The sequence below is a fragment of the Saccopteryx bilineata genome, chromosome 10 (genome assembly GCF_036850765.1).
Source record: "Saccopteryx bilineata isolate mSacBil1 chromosome 10, mSacBil1_pri_phased_curated, whole genome shotgun sequence".
In the NCBI taxonomy this organism is placed as follows: Eukaryota; Metazoa; Chordata; class Mammalia; order Chiroptera; family Emballonuridae; genus Saccopteryx; species Saccopteryx bilineata.
The window spans coordinates 20,673,141-20,690,236 of record NC_089499.1 but is presented as its reverse complement, the minus strand read 5'-3'; the positions used below and the strand labels follow the sequence as shown (position 1 = coordinate 20,690,236).

General features: G+C 36.6%; 1 protein-coding gene across 7 annotated transcripts in view; it reads left to right on the top strand.

The window, feature by feature from the left end:
* Positions 1–17,096, top strand: part of RBMS3 (RNA binding motif single stranded interacting protein 3) — a 698,310-nt gene that overhangs the window by 556,893 nt on the left and 124,321 nt on the right. For all 7 annotated transcript variants that reach the window (XM_066245086.1, XM_066245089.1, XM_066245084.1 and 4 more), the window contains exon 7: positions 501–607. In XM_066245086.1, coding sequence (XP_066101183.1) covers positions 501–607 — 107 coding nt within the window. The remainder of the gene's footprint in view (positions 1–500; positions 608–17,096) is intronic.

The window sequence follows — 17,096 nt, the reverse complement described above, 5'->3', positions numbered from 1 at the left end:
TTTCTAGCCTTTATAAAAGTGTAGAGGATAGTGAGATTACATAGCTAATTTGGTTGCAATTAGCGAAATAGCCCCCTTTGTAGAAAGAATCTCTGAAGTAATTCTTTCCAAAATAGGATTTGACAGTTTCTACAGTGAAAACATGGTTGAATTGAGGGAGAAATATTTATCCAAACACAAACACTGGTTATGAATATGCTTCTGACATAACGGGAAGGGGTCTACACTTGCCTCTCTACTTCTAAGGCAACTTCACATTCTGCTTCAAATGATTATTTTTTCAACAATATTTGTTCTATTCTTTTATGGTCTGCCAGTACTTTTTTGAAGCCCGGTTGGAACAGCAGCCAACAGAGTTGAGACCAAAAGGGGGCCAAATATCTCTCCAGAAGCAAGACTACTTCAAAAGATACGCAATACAAAGCCCTACTGTGACTCAAATAATCACTTATTTTTTAAGGGAGATTTGCTAATGTAGGATTGGTTTCTTATCTTCCCAGCCCCTAGTGAGCCTTTACTGTGCAAATTCGCTGATGGAGGACAAAAGAAGAGACAGAATCAAAGCAAATACACGCAGAATGGAAGGCCTTGGCCCAGGGAAGGAGAGGTGAGTCTCAATGGGCTTGTTCTCAAAAACTTGGCAGTGGACTGCCCTCTGAAGAGTGGCAAGACAGACATTTGGGGCCACGAGGAAATCAGGTTGTGTGGAAAACCAAAATGGTTTCACCGGGGACAACTGAGTGGGCCTAAATTAACGTGCTGAGAATAAAAATTATTTGAGAAAGAGTATAGGGTTTCAAAATTGACCTCAGTTCTGCATTACAGTAAGTTTTCTGTCTTTAACCAAACTTGAACACCATGGGCACTCACAGAATGACTTATTTACAAAGAATTGATCAGTAATTGTATAATAGCTATAGAAAGAAGGTATGATTACTTAAGAAAATATTTACAGTGGAAGCAACATTGAGAGATGAATGTGTTTTGAAAAGAGCAAGCAAATTTCGAGTTATTTCATTCCACCATTGAGGTGTTCTACTTGCGCACATATGTGTTTTTATGCATGTGCACATATGTTCATAAATGTGTTGATAAGTGTTATCTGGGTATATATATCAATATAAAATTTTCGGTCAATCAAGGAGAAATAAAAGTTGATATGCACAGGATTTTTCTTTCACAAGAAGAAAAGCATGCAACTATTAATTATCCATTTACCCTCCTAGCACAAAATGGTAGACAAGTAAGCTTACGTATTCAATTTCACTTGAAATGATTCCTTTTGGTTATTTTTTATTGTAAGAAGACAAAGAAAAGGTGTCTGGACTTCTAAAAGGGCTTTTTATTCTTTGTAAAATGGAATGAAGTTGTTTGAATGGCTTGAATAAATGCCATTTTGTACCATGGCCATAATTTCAACAGAAGAGCTTTATTTAGCATTTCTATTCAAAGCACCTACTTCATCCATTTATCACTTAACAGGCATCCTATTTGATGCAGCATTTTTATACTCTCAGCACTAAGAGGATGGTTATAAGGGGGAAAAAAGGGGGTGGAATTATCCCCAGCAAATCCTTTAAATGTTTTTTAGTTTCTAAGACTGTCATCTGTTTTGAGTACTTTCATACAGATCTCAAAATCTATCTTAAAGAGTATAGTTATGTTCAAGCACTGTATAATATATAACTCATTACCTTAAAACATGAAAAATAGTCACCATGGCATCTCTGAAGCTAATTAAAAAGAGGCAAGAGTTTCATTATTCTCAATTTTAGAAACGCGGAATGCCCCATGTGTTGCTAGCATGCGGTTTAGTGATTACTGGGTAGTCCTCCTGCCCCCAGAAGACAGCTGATCTCTAACAGTGCTCATTACCATATTGGTCCCATACCATTCATAGTCTAGAAAGACTCATTTAATTTTTTAAAATTTGATTGGGTCAAATGCCCGTTGATTAGAAAGATTTCTGGATCACATACCAAAACCCGAAAGCCTCAAGAGTGAATTAGGTAACTTAGCACTAATGACTGAAAGTTCATTTCTTGTTTCCTAAAGAACCTATAAGGTCCTGGCTAGTTGGCTCAGTGGTAGAGTGTCGGCCCAGCATATGGAAGTCCTGGGTTCCATTCCCGGTCAGGGCACACAGAAGAGGTGCCCATCTGCTTCTCCACCCTTCCCCCTCTCCTTCCTCTCTGTCTCTCTCTTCCCCTCCTGCAGCCAAGGCCCCACTGGAGCAAAGGTGGCCTGGGCGCTGAGGATGGCTCCATGGCCTTAGCCTCAGGCACTAGAATGGCTCTGGTCGCAAAGGAGCTACGCCCCAGATGGGCAGAGCATCTCCCCCTAGCAGGCATGCTGGGTGGATCCCAGTTGGGCGCATGCGGGAGTCTGTCTCTCTGCCTCCTCTCTTCTCACTTCAGAAAAATACAAACAAACAAATAAATAAATAAATATCTTACAATATACTGCTCACAAAAATTAGGGAATATTTCAAAATGAATATGAAGCAATAAAAAAAAAAGAAGCATTTGATTTTTTTTTATTAAACAAGAACATCAGAAAAGCAAATAACAAGTCAAAGAAAGTTGTTTGATTATGCAAATGAGATGCAAAACCAACTTTTATTTCATTGGTGAAAATGCCCTATACAAAAGGCTGAAAGTACGGGAGTATCTGCACGTTCCCTAATCCCCTAATGTTTGTGAGCAGTGTATTACATTTTCAGTGTAGTTGCAGTTTCATGATGCCAGTTGCAGCAACACAGCTCGCCTGAGCCTACATTTCATAGAAACCAAAGCAGCAAACCAAAAAGGAAATGCAGAATTAGAGCTGCTATCCTGGTACTATGTACAGAGCCTGAGGCTTCTGTTTTACAGTAAAATAAGAAAGAGCATGTGTGCTATTGACCTGGAAACATTGTGGTGTCAAGTTTAGGACCCAGAGTACCTTATAAGTTAAATGTAGGTTTTAAAAGTATATTCCTAATCTTTGTTTTCAAAAGCTGCATTTTAAGAACTATACATTTTCTTGTTGAACTATGAAAATCAAGAGACCTTAATAAATTTATCTGTAACCAATAAAATATATTTTAAGTGTGTGGACACATTCAGAGGGAAGGAATCAGAAAAAGGAATGTCATTCATTAAAATATGCTCATCCAATATCTTAGTTTTGAGATGAGCATGTTAATTTTTACAATTTTATTATGCTCTTAAAAGTTAGCACACCAGGAATGTTGGATAACTTTGTGTGTCCATCATTATGTGTTTCTGTGTCTATTCACCCTTGCATTGTATTTGCTGGAATAAATTAAAACATATTAGTATAGTTGATAAAAGTATGGCAATATACATTAATCCTATGTAAGCAATATTTAATTCATCTCATATACCAGTAAATTCTAATTACTGTATTTTATTGTTTCTAAGACATACATTTTTTGTTCTTTTTCTACATTTTAACAGTTCTGAAATTGATTCTGCTCATATAATCAGTGTCATCATTACAAGATAATTTGTGTTTGCTCTAGTTGGTCTTCTGGGTGTACTACCTACATTCTCTGCTTAAGGTCTATGACCACACTGGTTGCATGAATTGAAACATTAATCAAAACTTTGAATGGTGGGTCAGATTCTTAGCAAAAAACATTTGTTGTCCTTTTTTTGTTTTCTTATCCAGTATTAAGACTGAGACATGCAACTTCCCCTGAAGTTTGTTTCTGATAGGTGTTATTGTTTTTTATTTACCTTAACATCGCAGCTTTATAAGGAGGTCATTTTGGATTTTTTTTCTTATTTGTTTGTTTTGTTATATGGGTGACGTTGAACAACATGAGTTTGAACTGGGCAAGTTCAGTTACACATGTTTTTTCCAATAAATATAGAGTTGGCTCTTCATATACCCTGCTTTCCCATCTCCAGTTTCAACCAGCTACAGATGGAAAACAGTATTCTCAGTCTGTAGTTGGTGCTGCAGGCCAACTGTATACATTGTTCTAAGCCATTTTATACCAGGGATTTTGAGCATCTGTAAATTTTTTTGTGTGGAGGTCAAGAGGTAGGGGAGGTCCTAGAACTAATTCCCCATAGAAACTTATTTTAGTTTGGGAGGGTCAAATATATGCAAATTTTCAACTGCATGAGGGTTAGTATTCAATCTGTGTTGTTCAAGGGTCAACTGTATACAGTAATGGTAAACCTTTCAATCACCATTACTTTAGATAAAGTGAAGGATCATTTAGATTCTGCAGCTTCAGAATTTGAGATAATAGCACAAATTAAGACTGTTTATGTTTACTTTCTTCCTTTTGAAAATCAGGTAAAATTCAGAACATGAAAAGCATTTCTGATGAAATGCTTAAAATATAAAATCAGTAGATTGTAAGCATCTTATAAGTACTGTAAGCATGACGGTTGATAGGTGAATTAGCTTTTTAATTTATTATAAAGCTGTTTTCTGGTTGGCATTTTGCTAATAGTTCTTTTAGCATAGTTTGGTGAAATACATTTTTATTTTTCAAAAAAAATCTAGTACTGAAACTTTATACACATAAATTAGTGTAAATTAGTGAGGTTTTGAAATATAAATGTATGCTAGTACACTTAGTTTTGCATAAGAAAAAAAACAAAAGGATATTTTAAAATTTAACTAAGCTCTCAAGTAACAACCAAAACTCTGAACAGAATGATCAGGGATCAGGACTATTAAGCCTTTCTTTCTGGGTGCTCTACAGTTCCTATTTTGTTATTTCTTTTTTATCTTGTTTTTTTTATTCAATGAGAGGAGGGGAGTCAGAGAGACAGACTCCTGCATGCACTCTGACCAGGATCCACCCAGCAAGCCCACTAGGGGGCAATGCTCTGCCCATCTGGGACATTGCTCCGTTGTTCGGCAGCCAAGCTCTTCTTAGTACCTGAGGCTGAGGCTATGGAGCCATCGTCAGTGTCTCCACTTCAGTCAAGCCATGGCTGCAGGAGGCATACAGAGAGTGAGAGAGAGAGAGAGAGAGAGAGAGAGAGAGAAATGAGAGGAGGAGGGGTGGATTAGCAGATGTTTGCTTCTCCTGTGTGCCCTGACTGGGAATTGATCCCAGGACATCTACATGCTGGGCTGATGCTCTACCACTGAGCCAACCCACCAGGGCCTGTGTTAATTCTTAATGCAGCAGTTTTCAAACTCATTGGTCTTAGTATCCCCTCATACTCTTAAAAATTATTATTTATTACTGCATTAAAAAGAAATAACAGCTGATCAAAAAACATTCAACTATTTTGTTAAAATGATCAGATCAAACCAAAGGATAGATATTTCTACTATGATAATGAAAGTCATTCATATTTTGAAGTTGATTTGTGTTGACTTGTTTGACTAGTCTTTGGATTTCCTTCAGAATTTTCAAATATCAGCAAATGATAAGTTTCATATCACAGAAGATAGTGTTATTTCTACAAGTTTTCATGCTGGGTTATTTTCCTTAAATAGTACAATTTTATAAACAAAATATTTTCACTGACTCAGAACTCCAATCTAGCTTTTATAAAATCTTCCCAGGCTCTATACTAATTAAGTCATTAAATGTCATTGATAATGATTGCTTTGGGAATTGTACTTCCAAGAAATAATGTTTTGGCTGTGGATGCAAACAAGAGACATGACAATTGAGCAATAAAAAACCCAACAAAGTGCTCATATGTCTAGTGAGAAGAATGCCAAATTTTTATTACAAAACAAAAATCAATAAAATGACATTTATTATCTTTATCTTATTTACAGTTTTCAGCTAGAGTCCATTTAAAAGCAATGAATAATAAATATTTTCTATTTGCTGCCCTGAAGAAATTTTTTCTATCAAACATTTAACAAGATTATCTTCATAGTCGAGATATTCAAATGAACTAAAGGGACTAATTAACAATCAACACTCAGGTTACCAGGAATAGTTTTTAGGTTATGTAGAAGAGAAAAACAATTAAGGTTTGTTCATTTGTTTTTTCATACTAGGAATACAAACTTTTGGTATTTCTCACCTATTTCCAATTAAAGAGCAAGTTTCAGATGAAAAATGATGATATATTATTGCTTAAAGACATTTTACTTAAGTGCTTTAAGCCCAGAGACAAGAGTATATTATAGTCACTGCATAATCCCAGCGGATGCCACTCACACAAACCAGAAATGGCATCAGTAGCTTATTAAAATGCTATGACTTTGCTTGGACATGTTTGTTTAAAAACCTTTAAGGGATGGACTGAACTAACATAGTGTTCTTAAATTTTCTTAAATTAATAGATTCCATTAATGCACTACAAAATCCAATGTTAGTTAACAGCTAAGATAATCAGTTTTAATCACAGTTAATTTAAGCTAAGTGCTCAGTTATAACTTATAACCTAGAAAGTATATTATCTATTGTTAGACTTGAAATCAACTGTTTTTAGTGATGGATGAAAACTTCCCCTGTGCTGTAAAGTTTTGTAACTTTTGTCCATTTAGAGCTACTATTAATAAAAAGTCTCTTCAATGCCAATAAGTGAGTAAAGACCTACAAAATACATATGGGAAAATGAAATTTCTCATGCTATTATAAAGTCCGTACCAAGTGTAGTCAAAGTTGATAAACCCAATTATTCCAAACAGCCAACCTCCTCCCTGTTGTACCTCAAGGTTCTAGGCGTGATTATTCAGTCTGACTATATTCACTCATGACTGAGAAAAAGATGTCTTTTTGGATTTCTGAGTCATCAGATAATCCAACTCAACACAATAGTTACATCCTACATTCCAATTCTAGATAAGTAAATGTTTTCTCTGAAGGCTATGTTCTACGTTTTGTTGTTCTTTTTAAACTTCTTTGAAACAAGTTGAATACACACAAATTAGGCATTACCATTACCAATTTTAAATGTGTCTGCATCACCATCATCATCGATACCCTAGTGAAGTATAAAGCATTTGTTCCTTCCATGACTAATACTTTTGCTGTCCTAAGGACACAATGAGGTATAAAGTATCGTATATGATTCCTGCCCTAAACATGTATTAGATGTAAACATACATAGTGAGAGCCCCTCTAACTTCCTTGTGTTTCCAATTTGCTTTTTTACTTTCCATAGAAAAAATTGTTTTTCATACAATAATTCTGTTTGGAAGAGATCTTTTTTAAAAAAACGATATTAAAGAAGAAGCAGTTTAGGCAGAAATCATTCAGTCAATTAGTGGGCACTAGTTGAGTGACCACTGGGTAGGAAGCATGAGATTGCATACTGTGGACATGATGTCAACACACAGACAGATTTTCTACTTCCCTGGAGCCTAAACTGGCAAAGAGCTTCTCTGTCTATAAAGTAGGAGATTAAAAGTGGAGCAGAATATGGGTTAGTGTTGTAGAAATAAAGCCAATGACTGTAACTGGCTCCATACCTGTGTAGCAGTGAAAGAAAACTAAACCATAATAATAAAAATAACAACAACAAAACCCAGTTGCCACAAGAACATCAGTTCACATTAGTCCCATCCCTAAGCATTAATTATTTGTTTGTGTTTGTTTTTCAGGGTGGGTAACTGAGAAATTGATTTATATGCATTAACAAACCAAAAATTCTCCCTGGAGTTAGAAAGCTCCACCTTGTCACTTGGTTGATAGAGACCACTATGCCCGTGGGTGCTGGTTGAGTGGCACAAGGAAAATAATGTTGAGAAAAAGAACTTGAGCTTTGGTGTGTTATTTCATAAATCCTGAGTCCTTCTTTAATACACCCATTAAGAATAATAATTCTTTCTGAATTTTAAGGAAATGTGTATGTCAACATCTGTTTGCTTTTCTTCATAATTTACATGGCACTTTGGGTTAATGGTTAGATGTGAGAAGTCTAGAATTAAATCACAAATCTGTAGCTTCTGTGCTGAGTGACAACACTGAGCACATTTTTTTTCAGTCTTTAAATTTCCTTTTCCTCATCAGTAGAATGAGAATAGTCAAAAGGGTATATTTTCTAATTGGAAGGATTCAATGAGGTGTTGAAGGTAAAGTACTGAGCCCTGTGCCTGGCAAACTGTACTTGCTCATGCACCAGCTGTTATTATAACTGTCATAAAATCATTGGCACAACTCAGGGCTTTTGAATCTGAAAAACCAGCTTTGCTACGTGTTCCTTATGACTCAAAGGTTTCATTCCTTGTTTTCCAATTTTATGCCATGTCGGTTTATTTTCCAAACATGAATTATTTTTGATGATTCATTTAAAAGAAAATTTGCTGCTGATATAATTTTGCAGCTGAATTTTTTTTTTACTTATTTCTATAAAGCATCTTACAAAACAAGTAGGAATTATTTTAAGCTTGACTCACATTTTATTAATGTTGTTAGAAGATCACATTCCAAATCCTAAAGCATTGTTTAGCACTGAAACATTAGGTGTTTTTTTACATTTTTAGCCAATTTTCCCTTGAAGGTCATGTAATCATCAAAGCCAAGAGCTGGCAAGAATAGGGAGACTTGGATGAAAATGATGAAAGAAAGAAAGAAAAAAAGATAAGTAAAAAAGAAAACATGAACTATTGCTAGATATTAAAGAAAAGGTTGAGTTAAGCCAAGATTGAGAACCAATAAATTACATGGTGTGTGTAAAGGGAAAAAATTAATTGTTAATTTACCTATTCTGGCAAATAATGGCAAGCAGTTTTGGATAACAAAGGTTCTTATGCAACCTTGTGGCTATGAAAAGGACTCCTCTTGCTCAAGTACTTTCCAGTATCCTTCAAAGCAACTGTCTTTGTCAGAAGAAGCAGTCTTCTACTACAGTTGGTGACTAGCTATAACAAAAGATTTTGGAAAACAGGAATTTTCTTAAATGTACTATGGCTTCCTAGTGCAGAATATAAATAAGTTTTAAGCTTCCACATTCTGATCTATTTCAAGGGTGATGTTCTGTGTAAGAAAATTTAAAAATTTTTACGAATAGTAATATTAATGCTATATATAAAGTTTACTTTTTTTGCTGAAAGACTAACCCACAAAATTATCAGTTTGAAAAAAGATAACAGTTGATCCTCACTATTTGTTGGCTCCATATTGGAAAATGCACCTACTGCCTAAAATTTACTTGTAACCCCAGAATCGATACTGGTAGTGCTTTTATGGTCAGTGCCAGATATGTATAGCAGTGAAAAACCTGAGTCACCCTGCATGCACGCTCCCAGCTGAGGGTGAGCTACATCCTGTTCTTCCTGCTTTCTGTTTCAGCTCTCGTGTTGTAAACAGTGTCCTTTACTTGGTTTATTTAGGGCCACATTGTTCGCATTTTTGTGCTTTATGTTAGTGGATTCACTGACTATAATGGTCCCCAAGTGTATGAGGTTCCTAAGTGCAAGAAATCTATGGCATGCCTTACAGAGAAAATATGGGGAAGAAAATGGAGATAAGTTTTGTCATTATTGACTTGTAGTGTTTTTGCCTGTGAGTTCCATATTAATGAATCAACAAAATACAATCATTTCTCTGTATCCACAGAAGATTGGTTCTAGAACTCCCTCCCACCCTCCACCATGAATACCAAAACCCACAGATGCTCGAGTCCCTTATATAAAAGTTCCTTACTTGCATGTAGATTACAGCAGAGTATGCCTACCTGTGACTTCATTCTCATGGATTCAGCAAAGTGCTTGAAGCATGGCAAATTTAAGTTTTGCTTTTGGGAACTTTCTGAGATTTTTTTCAAATGTTTTTGAGGTACAATTGGTTGAATCTGTGAATGTGAAACCCACAAATACAAAGGATTGACAGTATATTAAATAAGGTGTCTTTAGACAGAAACACACATAAGACAAGGTTATGTACTAATGGTTGGTCAAAGTGTTGACCAGAAACTCACAGGAACCTAACCTCGTATTTTCTCTAGGAGCAATCAGTCAGTATTCATTAGTTCAGCATTCATGGTGACTTTACAGAATATAATTATTGTGAATAACAAGAATCAACTGTATCTTGTTTTACGATTATTGTTATCAAGTGAGATCCAGTCTATTGGTTAAGTTTATGCCCCTCCCATTGATGTGAAAAATAATTTTCATGGGTATCAAAAGTAACTGTACCAAAGCATGAACCAGTTGTGTGTCTCAGAAGTTGTGTCACAGCCAGTTATTAACTATTGTGGATTTAAAGGCAACAATACTTCTTATTCAACAGTCAACAATATTTAATAGTCAAGAATTTGGGAAAAGCCTTAGTCCTAGTTTTATTAATTTAAGGCACCTTTGAGTGACCAGTGGCTTGTAATAATTTCACAAAGATCATTAAACATTTTATACAGTGGAAAGATTCACATACTTGCCTTAGCAAGAAAAAGTCCTTCATCTAACATAATGAATTATTATTACAACCATTTATGGCATTCTTATTTACATACCTATCTGCATAAAGAAGAAGAAGGTTCTTGGCCCTTTATAAACCAAAATGGGTTACATTGATATAGAAAATATTGATGTTAAAGGGCCTACAAGTGGGTGTGGAAGTTATGGCAAATATGCTGCATAAAATCTGGGGAGAAAGAGGCAATCTATCCCTATGGTCACCATTCATAGAAAAGCCTCTCAATAGAAAATTTTGTTGTGTTTCTTAAAAGCATTCAGCTGTCACTAACTGTGACCAGTGCTACTATAAATAAAGCACCTTCTTTGAGACATTCTTAGCAGTGAGGAGGACAAGATGCAACTCAACCAAGTAGCCCTTTGCCTTCAGTGGATCTCCTCTGAATAAGAGTATCCCTCTCACAACCTTTTTGATCAATCATCAGTCTACATTCTTTTTATTTATTATTAAGTATTAAGAACAACCTGACAGTGAGGCTCAGGAATATATCATTTCTATTCACCTTGAAGCCATACTGGCTACAATTTAATTTTATAATACCGAACATTAGAAATGTTATGCTTTAGAGGTATGAAATGTAAGTACTACCCCAGAGAGCCACTAGAAAGAAAAACTACTAAATCTAAAGGATTATTGTATCTATATAGGAAGTATAACTAATATAGCTAAAAAATTACTTTTAAAATTTAGTACTAAGAGTAGATTCAGGATATCATTGCCCATATTCCAGAAAGGTAGACACATCATCTATATAGTTCACTACTATTTTCTTTGTATATATAAATATTACAGTGCTTGATAATTATTTATCTAATTCTTTTCTTTGCTAGGACCTTGGGAAAAAATTAAGATATATCAATTAATCTTAATTGATATAATAATTAATATTGGCAGGTTCTACAAATAGTCTTTTTAACTTTAAACTAAAGGAGAGTGTTTAAGTATATATATGGTCTTAAAAAGAACAGTTGACTGTTATATGAATACCAGTGCTCACAGGTTGGGCTTGTCAGTCAGCCCGCCAGATGTATTCTTCATTTATTTCATGTGCTTTACCTGTAATTCAGAGAGCAGGCTCAACGTGAATTTCTCAAAAGAAATTTTCCCACTGGCACAAGAACTTGAATTCTCAGTAATTCAGCAAGAAAGCTTTTCTACTCAGTTAACTGTTCTTGTTGTAAAGCCATTGGGGACCAATATATACTATCCTTTGATCACCAAAGATAAAAGGTACATCTTGTAAATTCCTGTAATAGTGTAATTTTTCACATAATCTGTTGAATGATAAGATCTAGTCCTCTGTCTATTCTTCATTCACGAGGAAGGAGTTGTGGTAATATTCTTACGTTCTTGGAGCAGAAGTAGAACTGGGGGTTTAGGGAGCTATAAGTCTGAGAAGATGATAGAAAGCAGTTAAAAGGAAAAAGGCTGATGGTTTATCTTCATGCCCCCTGTATTCCTTTGACCCAGTCTCTATGGATCAAGGCAGATAAATGGGGCATCAACCAATTGGGAGATTTCTGAAGTTGTTGGCATTGTTCTGGCAGTCTCAGCCTTCCACAAGACTGAGAATTGTCCCTGTAAATATTTAAGCCATATCAAACTGCAGCTGGAATCTGGATGAATATGGATTAGTTTACCAGATACTTGGGACTTTCACTATCCAGATGTGCAGGTTTGCCCAGGTAGCAACATCAGCACTTTACATTTTTCACCCCATCTACACCACAGTATTGGTTCTAAGACACCACCAATTAAAGATGAAATAGTACCTGAAACATCACTCCAAAAGAGGAGACACTTGTCAAACTATCAAATGCCTTCAATTATGTCAGTTCCAATTTCACAGATATTAAAATGTAGGAAAAATAAATCAAACAAAACCAAACGCGTCTTGGAAACTATGAATTTCAGTCACTTAGATTGAGATAAAAACAGAAGTGTATACATAAAATAGGGTAATGTTATCTTATTTCCTTTATGGTATCAATCAAGGCTTAGTTTAACTTCAGCTTTAAAGACAAACTAGAACTTCTTTTTCCCCTCGAGACTTTGCGAACATTAGCCAGCACCATCATACAATGCTGTTGTCCTGGGTCTTCTGCTTCCCTTCGAATGATGCTTTCTCTGTGCAGCCATAGGCTTTCTCAGCCTTCCAATCTTCATTCTGTCTGCATTTTTTCTATCTTCTTCTTGTCTGTTGCTATATTAAGTGGGAAATTCTCTATCCGACAAGAATGCTTTAGTAAAAGCCAACAGGGGAAATACCATGATGACAAAGCGTCTAAACAACAGCATTTCTCCCCTTCATGTTCTTTTTCCAAACATACAGTGGTGACATTTTCTCTGTTTATTGACTTTTTTTTTTTGCTTTATTTTTAAAGTGATAAATCCCTTGTATCTCATTTGCTTGACAAGCTTCTGAAGATGTTCAAATGACTTTTAGTTCACAGTTCACTTCTCCCTACTCTTGGTCAGCAACTTGGAGAAGAGGGACCTCCAGGTTTTCTGACTGCATCTAATTCTTCCTAGGCTCCTGTTCATGGTTTGTCTCAGGTACCCTGGCTTCCCTGCTCCCTGGGGAAAGGTCTCTGCCATCTCAAGGATCATCTTCCTTCCCTGTATCGCTACTGACCAATCAAGGGCTGAAACAGTTTCTTTAGAAGTTCAACTGAGTTCAGCTAGAATTTCTAAGAGGAAATTTTACTAATAAAAGAGATAAAGGCCCTGGCCGGTTGGCTCAGTGGTAGAACGTCGGCCTGGCGTGCGGGGGACCTGGGTTCGATTCCCGGCCAGGGCACATAGGAGAAGCGCCCATTTGCTTCTCCACCCCCCAACCCCTCCTTCCTCTCTGTCTCTGTCTTCCCCTCCACCAGCCAAGGCTCCATTGGAGCAAAGATGGCCCGGGCACTGGGGTTGGCTCCTTGGCCTCTGCCCCAGGCGCTAGAGTGGCTCTGGTCGCGGCAGAGCGACGCCCCGGAGGGGCAGAGCATCGCCCCCTGGTGGGCAGAGTGTCGCCCCTGGTGGGCGTGCCGGGTGGATCCCAGTCGGGCGCATGCGGGAGTCTGTCTGACCGTCTCTCCCAGTTTCCAGCTTCAGAAAAAAAAAAAAAAAAAAAGAGGTAAAAATTGAAAACACTCAAATTCCATTTTTAAATACAAATTTAACTGAAATTCAAAATTGTTTTTAAGTCAATTATTTATTTACTTATTAATTTACCAAACAGTTGTTATGTTCCAAACACTAGGCTAGGAACAAGAGATGACAAGATGGACATAGCTAAGAATCTAGTTGAGACACAAACATGGCAAAGTAGGGTCATATTAAGTCCCATTCTGTGTCACAGGGGCAGAACACAGGCAGTAATTAGTGCTACAAGGTGAGAGAGCTTTAAGAGGCTGTGATGTCTAGTTTGAGACTAGAAGACTAGAATTTTAGATTTTCCTGCAGGTAGTCATGCATAGTTTCCAGCCAAAAACTATAGCAGCAAAAGCCTGGAAACCGAGGGCAGGGTGAGTTCGGTAAAAGATGGGGTTTAAAATTGCACAGGAAGATTGTGGACATCAGTGCGTGCTTAAGGATTTGATCGCGAAGGGTTTTGACAGCTGTGTTTTATTTCAAAAGTAACCAAAGTCACTAAAAGAAAGGATCACAATGTGGTCAGGTTTGCCTCTCACAAGAGCAGTCCTCTCAGTGCAATGTTAAGGCCAACAGATTAGAAAAATACTGCTAGCAAAGATAGGAGAAGATATTATAACCAAAGGATATTAGTAAACACTCAAACAAGAAATGATAATGTTAAAACACTGACCATACATCAAACTTACTTATCTAACTTGGCAATAAGTGTCTGGAATTCAGGAAAGTCCCTTGAGTTTGATACCAAGATTCAAGACTCACCAAGATATAAGTAATAGTGGGGGTGAAAATCATCCCTGTACAGAAAGAGAGAGAAGTGTAAGCCCTGGCCCTGAGTGCTGGCACCTCAAGGGCAGATGGAACACACAACACCAAAGTAGAATTGCTCCCTGAATGGTCAGAAGCAAATTTGGAGAGAGGCTCACAGGAGCCAAAGGAAAGGAGGTTTGAAAGAAAACAATCACTGGTGCAATGATTCAAATTAATCAAGTATAACTTGGAATGTCTTGTCTCAGGAACATGCAGTATAGTCTCTCTTCTGTAGACCTAGTCCTAGGCAATGCTTTTATCCACTGTCTCATTTGTCCCTCATGTCTCTTCAGAGAGGGACTGGCTACGTGTAGCCCAGGGAGTGTTCTTTCAGCAGGTGAAAGCAGACACCTGCCTTATGTCTGCCTCTGCCTGGAGAAACCAAGCATTCTCTAGTCACCTGACCATGCCAGAACCATTTTCGGGTAAAGCCCTATCATTTGTCTCTTATGAAGGCAAGGAGTTCATCGTCTCACATTCCCTTTCAGTAAGTGCTCCAAGAGCCTGTCCTCAATTTTGCCCTGAGCATGCTGTTTCCTAGAATTAGTTCCCTTAATAGAACATAAGTTAAAAGCCTCCTCCCCCCTCTTTTTTTTATAGACACAGAGTGAGAGTCAGAGAGAGGGATAGATAGGGACAGACAGACAGAAACGGAGAGAGATGAGAAACATCAGTCATCAGTTTTTCATTGCAACACCTTAGTTGTTCATTGATTGCTTTCTTTATGTGCCTTGACTGCAGGCCTTCAGCAGACTGAGTAACCCCTTGCTCGAGCCAGTGACCTTGGGTCCAAGCTGATGAGCTTTGCTCAAACCAGATGAGCCCTTACTCAAGCTGGAGACCTTGGGGTCTCGAACCTGGGTTCTCAGCATCTCGGTCCGATGCTCTACCCACTGCGCCACCGCCTGGTCAGGCGAAAGCCCCTTTTCTTTGCCCAAAAGATTTACTTAGTATCCATCATACTATGGTTTCCTGGTGATTTTTTTGGTTACTCTGTGCTATCTTTGATATCCACACTTCTGCTATCATTTGGGAAACCCATAATATCTCAGCCTATGGCTATTTTAACTTATGAATTGTTGCTACCTTCCACAACTAGAAACACTGTACCATAAACCCTGCGGTTTCAGTGTTTATCAGTCTTTATTCTTGACCTCCTGCCATTCTTACCCTGATCCTTCTATAGGTAGTAGCCCCCCACCCCCACCATTCTACCACTGCTCTTCTGTATTTAATTAACCCAGCGAAGCTAAACATCTCCTGGCATTTCCAAGTATATCACTGACTCAGGCTTCTGGTCAATACTACTTTTACAAATGACTTGCCTTTTTCCCCCTTTATGAATTTAAAACTTTAAATACATCATAAAGTCTACAATGTGCTTTTTTTTTTTTTTTTAAGGAAAAGAGGTTTTCTCACATTGTAAAAGTAATTCTTATTATATACAACTTAAAAGAGTCAGAAAAAAATATATATAAAAAGGAAAATCTGTCATTTATGGTTGTATGTCCCAATATTTTGACATTTAACACTGTGGAAAAATTAATTTTTTGTCTTGTTTCTAGTCAGAGATTAAAAAATTTTTGTTTTATTTGTTGACACATAGTTATACATAATCTTGTATTATTATTTCTTCACTAAAGGGCCTGTTTTCCAAAGAGAAATGCTGCTAAGTAAATATAAACAAAAGTTAAGTGAGGTTTTGCTGCAGTAGCAGTACTGAAGCATATATAAAACATTTTCAAGCCCCTCTACACACATTATCTTTTAAGTCCTTTTATTTACTGATTTAACAATCAACAACTAACAGTTATAGTAGATACTGTTAAAATTGGTTATAAGAAGTAAGCTCCTTAACGATGACATTCAGAAAATTATTTGCCTTTCTGAACTCATCTCGTGCAAACTCACAACACAGCACTTACTAAAGCTTGTACTGTTTACTACATATTTTCTAAAGTGTTGCTTTAAAGCTGATCATAGAAGATTGGAAATTCTTGTGATTATTCATTTGTAACTCATCCAATTATGATGACTCATGCACCAGGGCAGAATTTAGAAAAAGGAGAAAAGTTAGGCTAAAATATTAATGTTTCAAAATTTCAGGAATTTCGGTGTGTGTCTGTCTGCATGAAGTTTACTGCCTCAAACTATTTGATCCCCATTTACACTAGAGTGTAAAAATGGTTGGAAAAGTTATGAAAACAATTCTATCAGCCTACCTTTTCATTGGCTTTGTAATGACCAATGATCCCCTGCCTCTTAGATAAGACCATTATAGTCGAAAAGATCTTTCTGAAGTGGTAATGCTTACTTCCTGATATGTATCTTTAAGCAATATTTCCAAGTTCTTACCTTTGCATTTAATCTGTTAATCATTTAAAGTTATGAATATAAAATATTTAGCTCCAAAGTCAAACTGATGTGCCTCAGTTAATCCTCTATAATGTTGAAAACAATTATGGTACCTTAATTGCTCCAATAAACCACATTTTAAAATGTCTTCTAAAATATTTAGCTCTTATGGCTCTTATAGTATGGACTCTGTTTGGAAGGACTAGACATATTCTATTTTGGCTAAAATACTCAGCCAAGATTCAGCTGATGCTGAAAAATGATAAAAACAAATACCCATTTTGTTTTAAATAAATTATAATTGCCAAATAATGTGAACTTGACAAATCGAAGATATTTGTGAATCTAAAAGCCCTTTTTGAAAGAGTGACAGGATCAAACATCACTTTTCTGCATATGCGGTATGACATTTCCATTTTGTTCCAAGTTA